Source organism: Musa acuminata, chromosome BXJ3-3 (assembly GCF_036884655.1).
Source record: "Musa acuminata AAA Group cultivar baxijiao chromosome BXJ3-3, Cavendish_Baxijiao_AAA, whole genome shotgun sequence".
Taxonomy (NCBI): Eukaryota; Viridiplantae; Streptophyta; class Magnoliopsida; order Zingiberales; family Musaceae; genus Musa; species Musa acuminata.
The window spans coordinates 32,468,394-32,478,424 of NC_088351.1; the positions used below are offsets into that span (position 1 = coordinate 32,468,394).

Sequence of the window (10,031 nt, forward strand, 5' to 3'; positions counted from 1 at the left end):
TCCAGTAAGACGACGAGAAAAAAAGGGAAAATTTTCTTCCCAGGGAAATCGATCAAAGAGATGAAGTCACAGAGGCTGGATTCTGAGATTCATCGAGATCCAACTATCTCCATCGGATTCACCAAGAGAAACGACGACACTCCTCGTACAATGCATCGGATCTTGCCCACAGAAACGAGAATAGTTACAGGCTTTGTTCGACAAAAACGTTTTCCTTGCAGAACCGATGAAAAGGATCCGATCTTTCCACAAAATTGAGAAGAAACCGATAGGTACAGATCTCCAGGACAAAAAATCCCGGTCGAAATCAATCAACAAAGTTAGAGAAAACCCTTCCTTCTGTCATGTCACTGATCGAGAAAGATCGAAATGGCCCACCCACAACAAAACCAACCTTTGGTACGAACTCTGGCGGAAAGCTCGCGCGCTCGGAGCCCAGGAGTCGGAGATGAATCCAAAAAGGCGCCTCCTTTCCCGATCTTCTCCACGAGACACCCGATCAATCTCTCCGTTCTCAGTTCACGAAGGGTCGTTGAAAGATGAAGATAGGTAGAGACAGAGAGAGGGCATAAATGCGGAAAGGTGCATTGATTCCTCGTGATCCGACCCAAAGAGGAATCCTTTGTGAGTGGAAATCCACTCTCTCGTACTGCAAAGAAGCCGACGATCGATCACATCCCTTAGGACGGGTGAGCAGAGCGCGCTGTGAACGCAACAGTATCCCAACTATATATACGGAGAGTAATGATTGATGGGCAGAGAGCTGTAAGTGAAGACCGACACATCTCCAATGTTATCTCAAACTGCCCAAAGAAATGTTGTTTCGCCGAATTCTAGAAAAATAAATCAGTAACTTTTAAGAATTTTTCCAATAACACTCAATTTTAAGAAATTCTCTCGTATTATTATTTTTTAAATAATCATTCTACTCGGTCACCATCGTTTGTCTATCCCTTGTTATGTCTCCATCTTGTCGATCGTGTTATCTCGCTCACTTTATGGGTGTCATTTCTTTGTTGTCTCCGTCCTAGTTTCTCATTCCTCGTTAGGAGGTACGTCTTTTTCCGTTGTGCTCTTCACCTTCACTTTTGTACTTCTTCTCTATCACATGTAATGTCTCTTTTTTCCACCACAACTCTCTCGCGATGCCTAAGCAATCATTGTCCCTTGTGTAATTACTAACGATAAGATAGCCCACTGCCAATGCCCCCATCACTTCATGAAACGGTGAAAGAGAGGATGGTGACCTACGGTAAGACCATTGACTTAGGCAAGAACCTTGTTGTTTTAGTAAAAATAAAGATGGCGGGTGAGCAGTGTCAACTCTCTCACGATGCCCAAGCAATCATTGGCCCTTGTGTAATTACTAACGATAAGATAGCTCATTACCAATGCCCCCATCAGTTCATGAAGCAGTGGAAGTGGAAGGAAGGACAATGACCTACGGTAAGACCATTGACTTAGGCAAGAACCTTATTGTTTTAGTAAAAATAGAGATAATGGGTGAGCAGTATTAGTGGGACAAAGACAATAAGTGAGGAAGAACGAGTGACGTTAAAAGCGATGATGGTGAAGAGAATGTGTTTTTTAGATTATAAAAATAATGATACTATATGAAAAAATTAAAAACAAGAGATGATATCTTTTAAAAAAAGAAAAAAAGAAGTTGTTTTCAAAAAAATCACCCAAAATAAAATTAGAATTTTATTTTAGTTATTTTTGGTTGGATGATAAAAGAAAACTCCAAGTAAAAGGATGGATTGATGATGATATTATTTATTGAATAAAAATTAGATGGTTAAAATATGGATGGATATTGGAAATTAATATTTTTTATTAAAATAAAAACTTTTATAAGATTATTATTGGATAAAATGAAAGTAGATCCATCTAATCATGTAAACCAACTTAGTTCAATAAATTAAATATTGTAATCATCAAGATTTGTAATCTTGTACCAAACCTCATAATGGTCTCTAGTGGGACCCGTATACATCATGGGTACCAGCATAATAACATACATTATATCAGCACACACTAACACTCTTTAGGAGAGAGAAGAAGAGAGGACTCACAAAGAAGAGGAGGAAATAGTGAGAAAAAAATAAAGAAGAAAATGATGAAGAAGAGATGGAATGGATAAGTTTAGTTAAACAATGTTAATAGGAACATTATCAAGCAAGCAAAGGCTAATCAGGCTATATATATTCCTCTAGTTTCATGAAGTAAGTCTTTTTAGTGTGAGAGATCTAAGGGCATAGGTTTAGCATTAAAGTGTTTAATATTGGAAATAACGTTTAGCATCTTCTGAGTAATATAGCATTTCTTTAATGATGCAGGAATCAATTGTTATTCCAAGTAATATATTCTAACAGAAGCCCAAAAAAAAGCACATTGTTTGAGTTTTTCTCTTCTAGGATAGATTCTAGAGAGAGAAATTTGGAGGTGTAAAAACATTGGGTTCAGAAGATATCTCTCTCTCTCTCTCTCTCTCTCCAAAACTTCCTGAGTTGCTTGGAAATTGGGTGCAGGTGAATCTGTCCCAAGTAAACTTGCAATCATGTCCTTTAGGTAACTCAGTACCAACAATGGCCATCCCCTGTGTCTGCCAAATGCTCATGCACCGGTGCCTCCCATGTGATTGATGTAACCCACCTGAGCTATCAAGAGCCTCTCCTGAGTCTGATCTCCACCACAGCTCTACAGGAAGTAAAGACTCCAAGACTCATTGATTCTACTTTTCTTCAAATGAGGGCTTTCTTTCAGTTGCTTGATGACTTATTGATCCTACTTTTCTTCAAATCCAAGTTCTTAGTTAATTCATCTTTTTATACACAATGTTCTTAAAAACAGTCTTTCTTCTCAATCCACTTTGAAAAAGAGACATGGTAACATTTGTGTGTAAGAGTTGCAGAATGATTTTGTTTTTGTTTTTTCTTTGAAAGAAAAGAACTATTCATTCATTCATCCTGATCAAAATACAGGAAAATATTAGAACAAAACTCTGCAGGGAAATCATTTCCCCACCGGGAAATTTCGTCGAAAAGTAAGTATCCAAAATATTCTTGAATCCAAAATATTCTTGATTATCCGATGAGTTCGACATGATCTGGGAAGCCAGAAGATGATTTGTTGAGAATCCCACTTGACCCACAGGTATCCCATAAGACTTAAAACATTTGGTTTGAAGGGGGCCAGAAGTTTTGACAGCTCTACAATAAGCTGCAATGATTTGATCATGAGGGATCTTCACAATATAATGTATGATTCAACTTCAATCATTATACATTTGGGACTACTCTTATCTCAGATTTGAGATAAAAGGTCTCAGATCAGTCCCACCAATCAGGTGGATGTGTAAGACAGAGTGCTTCAAAATCTAGTGCTTGTGAACCCAACATGTGAGTGTGATTCCTGACTTCATAGTATAGTATAAGTTTACACACTATGATCTTATATTCTCAGTGGCCAAAGAGGAGATTTGGAAATGGTGCATTTCTGAAATAAGTACATGGAAGAGAAGAATCAGATGAGATCCATACAGAGAGAACTTACCACAAAAATGAGGAAACCTCCCCAAGTCCTCACATAAAAAGAGCAACTTTTTTTTCTTTATCTACTAAAAGCTGCTTAAAGTGATACATATTCTAAATGTCAAGTAACAATGTGATTGCCAACATAAACGACAAATAAAGAAATAAGGCGAAATAAATTAACGCAATATGTTATTTTAAGCTCGCTTCACTGACACTGGTAGTATACTTGTATTTGAGGTAAGCTTTTATAAATGACTCAAGATCCCCGTCCATCACCGATGAGATGTCTGATGTCTCATACCCGGTCCGCACATCTTTCACAAGCTTGTATGGATGGAAGACATAATTGCGTATCTGCTGACCCCACTCTGCCTTCACTGCATCTCCTCTTATTTGTTTGATTTCGGAAGCACGCTGCTCCTCTGCAATTACGAGCAGCTTGGCTTTCAAACGGCTCAGGGCCTTGATCTTGTTAGCCAACTGACTCCTTTCCTCTGGAATCAAAAAGGTCGATCAGATAGAAATTAGTGCCTAATTAGGTAAAGTACCTCCAACTAAGAATTGTACTATTCTTAAATAACATAAACCAGTATACATGAACAACTGTGGCAAACTGGGGAGCCCCAGGAGTAAAATCCAACGTATGCTTGAGTTGAAAATACTATCAACATGTATTGGCACTAAATCTGTGCAATATTTTCCCTAGTTATATGGTATATACCAAAGGCTCAGATGTGCTAAGTTCACTAAAAGAAATCAGATATTTAATTTAAGGGTAAAAAACAGATCTATGACATACAAGAATATTTATCCTGTTGTTTCATACAGATATACAGTATGTGATATCTTAACTGATCCTGAAGATTAGCCTTAAACAGAAATTTGTGATCAATGATTTGAAAATTATATATAATATTAAATTTAAAACAAGATTCCAAGATCTAGGCTATGAAGGATTTTTAATAAAAAATTAGCATAGAAAAATCTCAAGAAAAAAATTCCATACTGTTATTTAGATTTGCTATCCTCAGTGAGGAATGGTTCTAGTTTGAGATAGCAGCAGCACATTGATAAATAAGTACAGTCCACATCTGAATTGTTCATCTCAGACAAAATTTATCAGATACTTGACAGCGCTCCAAGACACTAATTGACACTTATCCAACAACAACAACAACAACAGTAATTAATTGTAGTGTTCCATTTATTGGGGGTCCGCTCTCCTTGAAACTTTATCCAGGATAGTATCACTACCACACTAAAAGTTTTAGCACTTCGACATAAAACTTTTATATCCAACACTAAGTTTTCTGCCTTCTCTAACAGTTCTAGATTTTTATTTTCTTTCTGAAATGCTAGTTGAATCTAAATAAACTCTCGAGCTAAACATTAAGTAAATGTAGACATCCACATGAAACTTGTACAAGCATCTATACACTACGGAAATGTCCTGTCTTAATTTTTGGAGATTCAATTATTGGATTCTTCTGAGAGGCCTGATATTTGACACCAGTTCATGTATATTGTATCATATAGTCTGAGGGTCAACAATTGTAATTATTCCCGATGATAACATTCAATCTGACCAAATATATCATAGATGTCAGAAAAGGAAGGCAATCATTCTTTTATATTATACCAATTTCCTGATTCAAAATGAACCAAAGCCTTCTGAGACAAAAAAAAAAAAAGATGCTGCAATTACCAAGAAAAAGGTGTTCTACTAGCCAGATCTCATGCATTTTGTGCTGTCAATATTGTGAATGAACTTTGATAATTTGATACCAAGTACACACCCAACACTGGATATTTACTTAGGTGCAGATTTTTGTTTCAGGTTTACTCTGAAATATCTTTTTTCTAACATAATTTATTTGGATGTTTATTTGCTTTAGTGAAAAGGCTAAATTGGTCTTAAAACTAATTCTTTCATAAGACAAACCTGTGCAACGAACTGCAACACCAGTAGGAATGTGAACAATTCTAACTGCTGTTTCCACTTTGTTGACATTCTGTCCTCCTTTTCCTCCAGCTCTAGAATAGCTAATTTCCAAGTCTTCTTCAGGTATGTCTAAATCTAGAGATTCTTCAGGAAGAAGGGGCATAACTTCAACACCAGCAAAGCTCGTCTGCAGGTATCCTTATCAAAACAATCAGAATAGAGATAATATATTATCTGTGATAGATTCATGCAAGTGAAGCTCATTTTCCACATATATGACAACAATGCATGTTGCTGAAGACCAAAAGTGATGTTACAATTGAAGCAAGCACAAAATCAGAACAAATTCTAGAATGCAACATACAAAGTGTCCTATCTAGCAAAGTATCAACACTGCAAGGAACACACCACATGGGACATTTTAAATAGTTGGATTGGATTTAGAGATAGCAAAATGTCAGATTACCATCAGATCTGAGTGGATGTAATTCCAAACAAGTTTGGAGGTGAACGGATGGCTCAGAAGAAATAGGTAGAACTGGGTAAATTGCAATGACACTGTTGTCTGTATTTATCATAGACAGATTTATATGCAGGTCCAGAACCTTTGGCACCACCACTCCCTTTCCAGTAGCCAGCCGGCATAAGCAGAAGTTTTGGTGTTTTAACATGGTTTATACCAAGGTTTCAAATATTAGTCAGAAAAAAATGTAGCAACTGGTATTTATCGGTTCAATCAAAGACTGGGTAGCAAACCATAAAGCTCAGTGATGGTCAAGATTTATTTTTTATTATCATGTTTAATAATATCAGGTCATACAGGTTGGTCTACCACTCTGTACGCATAATATATTAATTCTTGAAGTAGTAATGATCCTTATATAAAAGGAACTTATCCTTCTCTTTCATTCTCCAAAAACAATGACAGATCAACAAATAGAAAAGGGTGTGGGATTACCTGGCGAAGTCCTTTAGCATTAAATGGAGACTGACGAACAATTCGATGTGTTCCTTTCTCCCCTGATAGATATCCATAGGCAAAACGACCTTCAAGTTCAACTGAAGCCGATTTAATTCCAGCTTCCTCACCCATAGATTTCTCAACCACTTTGGTCTTGTATCCTTGCTTCTCTCCCCACCTCACATACATCCTAAGTAGCATATCTGCCCAATCCTGCACTGAAGATAAAGCAAAAGTCTTACAAGAAGAGAGCAACACATGAAAGGTTTGCAACAGCAACTGAGAAGAGATAATCAATGTCATATCATCCATTATTACTTATAATACTAATAATTCAGGTGAATCATTTAAAAGGATTTTGTACTATGAATATGTTAAATATTATACATTATGAAGATTAATTCCCTTTCTCCAAGTAGTTTCTTCTAACACTCAGCATTGGCTAAGTAATGAAGCTGCATCATATCATACATGGTAATAGACAAAAAATATTTTTTAACAGAGTAGTAAATTAAGTTTCACATTTTCCCAAAACCTAAACTCCTCATTCAGTGTTTCATCTATGAGGGATCAAATTGCAATTGCAGTAGTCACAACCTTTGCTACTCCATTTGAAAAAATATCAATTCCAAAAATGCACAGATGTCTGCACCTTGAAGCAAATCAAACATTTGTCCTATAACACCATCAACATGAACAGTTTTTCTTAAATATTGTCCAAGAACAAAGACACAGTTAAACCCATCCAGAACTAAAAGACATCACCAGGAGTTAATGAACAACAACTATCCATGCCTAACTTTTGTCACTTAGAATATGACTAATTACTAAAAAGCATTAATTACAAGAGTCAGAAGGAAACCAGTTTAGAAGCAATAACTGTCCAGTTAACAAAAACAAAAATTGTTGGAGAAGAAAAATGCATTGGTTGCATACCTGTGCATCAGTACCCCCAGCACCAGCTGTTATAGTAATTACAGCCCCTTCCTTGTCGTAAGGCCCAGAAAGAAGTTGTGTCAACTCAAACCGATCAAGAGCCTTGCTTAGTTCTCGAATTATCTTGGAAGCCTCTTGAAGAAGACCAGTATCAATTGTTTCCAACTCCTCAGTCAGATTAACTATTGTTTCAGCTTCTTCAACCTAATTCAAAATGGATAAAATTAGAACAAAGGGCAAGTATCAACAGTTACCATTAATATCATAATTTCACCTTTTTTTTTTCTTTTTCAGCTCGTGACATTTAAATAAAAAACAACTCGATTATTTAAACAGTTACAAATCACAACTGCCATATCATCAATTAGTAACTGTTAGATGCCAATGTGCCGAAAGTGATTCCTGTCAATTCCAGATAAGTGCAACAGATTCCATCTATTACCAAGTGATCCCAACCAGTGCGTGGATATTTGGCTAATAGAAATTATTCCATCGTCATCATGATCAACTTCAATCATTCTCAATAGATCCTAAGCTAATCACAGCTGATCTCACACCAGTTGCAGCTAATCATCAACCAATTAATAATATCTTATTAAGTGATCCCTGTCAATTCCAGATAAGTGCAACAGATTCCATCTATTACCAAGTGATCCCAACCAGTGCGTGGATATTTGATAAATTTTGAACTAACCAATCCAGTAAAATACTGATACTGCAGCCACCGGTGGCATCATCTCCTCCTCTCTTTTTGTTCTCCTCCCCCTTCAAGTACCAGTACCAACTGTCTACCAATACATCAGTATGTTAAATTGTACTGGACTCATACTGGTTCAGCCAGTAATCAACATGGGTGCAATACTTGAAATTGCAATCATTGGTTGAGATAAAATTGGAGTGTGTATACTGTTTGTGCAATTGGAAAGAGGTACTTTTCTTACTGTTTTATGACTATGAGTTTCTCAAACATCAACTACACATTTATTAATGTTATATGTCATATAATGCTTGAAACAAGCAAAAAGTTGACAAATTCAAAACCTGAGATTTGAAATCATTGAGAAATTTGATTTTATCTTTGACATCAGTCAAGGAAAGAAGTATTTCCTGTGCCTTCGAACGATCATCCCATAAAGAACTATCTGCAGCCTTCTTCTCTAGTGAAGCAAGATCAGCTTCTAAACGTTCCAGACCAGCAGATATTCTTATTTCTTCTACACGCTGAGCAGTAGTTTCAACATCCTTTCGCAAGGCATAAAAATCTGCAGTTGCCAGAACCAATTTAGTATTATTGGACTTTTGGGTTCCCTTTAAAAGAGTAAACAAGAGAAAGTCCTAACGGACAGACTCAGTAACACAAAAAATTGCAAGCAGACAATCAGCAAAGTTGCAATCTAACAAATAGAAATGAGAGAAGTTAATAGCACAAGAAATATGTACAAATAATAATATTAGTCATTATTAGTAAAGTTTGACATTATGTTAATGGCACAGATACAAGGGTTGTAAACAAAGGCCCTGTATTCTGCTATATTTTTTGTTTGAATCATTAACATTTTGTTCATGTCTGATCTCAATGCTTCAAGGTTCATTTAGAGTTATCTTAATAAAAACCTCTGGGGAGATCCTTCACACTAGAAACAGTGGAATTTCAATATAAATCTCTACCTATTTTCATGTATTGGTAATTAAAAAGTTTAATTTAAATAAGGATATTCCCTTGTACATAGCTAAATGGCAGCAAAAGACCCCAAATAGTTGGAATATTACGGCTTGTTGCTGTTGTTAACTAAAAATTTCTCAGAATAATCATCAAAAACCTCGAAAAAGAAGATTGACTTTACCAAAAATCAAGCTTAATAATATGGTGCGAATGATCCAAAAGTGAGAACACACCTTGCATCGCCCATTCAGCTGTTTCAGGACTGACGCTCACGCTTGATTGACCACCAGAAGCTGCAAATCGGACTAGACTAAACAAAAAGGTCAGATTAGTATGCCATAAGACAACCATATCACTCTCGATTTGAGATAATCTTATGATAGGTGTCAAAGAAACAGGATTAATAAAAGCGTAAAATTGCGATGAATCGTTCGAGAGAGCGCGGGAGGGAGAGCAAGAGAGAGGAAGAAGGACTGACCAGAGAGGGGAATTGGGGATGGCATCGACAGCTTTCTTGCGACAAAAAAGGAGGAGGCGAGAGGCCGCGCCGGCGCTGTTGCGGAACTTGCGGCGGGGACGGAGGAGAGTGGAAGGGTCTTGCAGATGCTGCTTCTGTAGGATGAGGAACCGCGAGGCAGACTAAACGGCGACGGCAGCATCGGCTTCAGCGTCTCCATGCGAGGCCACAAAAGAAGAAACCAGAGAGAGAACGAAAGAGGCGGATAAGAGAGGGCGCGTTATATGACGTTTCGGGGTTATATATCGTTTCGCGCTTCGTATCGGTTGTCCCTCCAGTAACATTATCCCGGCACAAGAAGTGACGTCCAAATTGTTATATTCGGATTTTTTGTACTATAATTTGACAAGTATATATTAAATTTTAAATATTAAAATATTAATTTTTTTATCCAAGGATTAGGAATATAATATGATTAGATTACATGAAATAATATTTTTAAATTAAATTATTTCTGTAACTTCTCCGACAATACA

The 10,031-nt window shown here is 36.7% G+C and overlaps 1 protein-coding gene across 2 annotated transcripts; it reads right to left on the bottom strand.

The window, feature by feature from the left end:
* Nucleotides 1-3,589: 3,589 nt before the first annotated feature.
* Nucleotides 3,590-9,763, bottom strand: LOC135634367 (peptide chain release factor PrfB1, chloroplastic-like). Of its 2 annotated transcripts, none has more exons than XM_065144783.1 (7): nucleotides 9,517-9,763; nucleotides 9,272-9,343; nucleotides 8,417-8,637; nucleotides 7,376-7,579; nucleotides 6,437-6,652; nucleotides 5,479-5,665; nucleotides 3,590-4,030 (listed from the first exon to the last, which is right to left on the bottom strand). In XM_065144783.1, the coding sequence occupies exons 1-7, from the start codon at nucleotides 9,713-9,715 to the stop codon at nucleotides 3,726-3,728; spliced, it is 1,404 nt and encodes a 467-aa protein (XP_065000855.1). In that variant the 5' UTR covers nucleotides 9,716-9,763; the 3' UTR covers nucleotides 3,590-3,725. The 2 variants fall into 2 exon arrangements, with proteins under 2 accessions (XP_065000855.1, XP_065000856.1); XM_065144784.1 differs by having other exon boundaries at nucleotides 9,272-9,348; nucleotides 9,517-9,570.
* Between the last annotated feature and the right edge of the window lie 268 nt (nucleotides 9,764-10,031).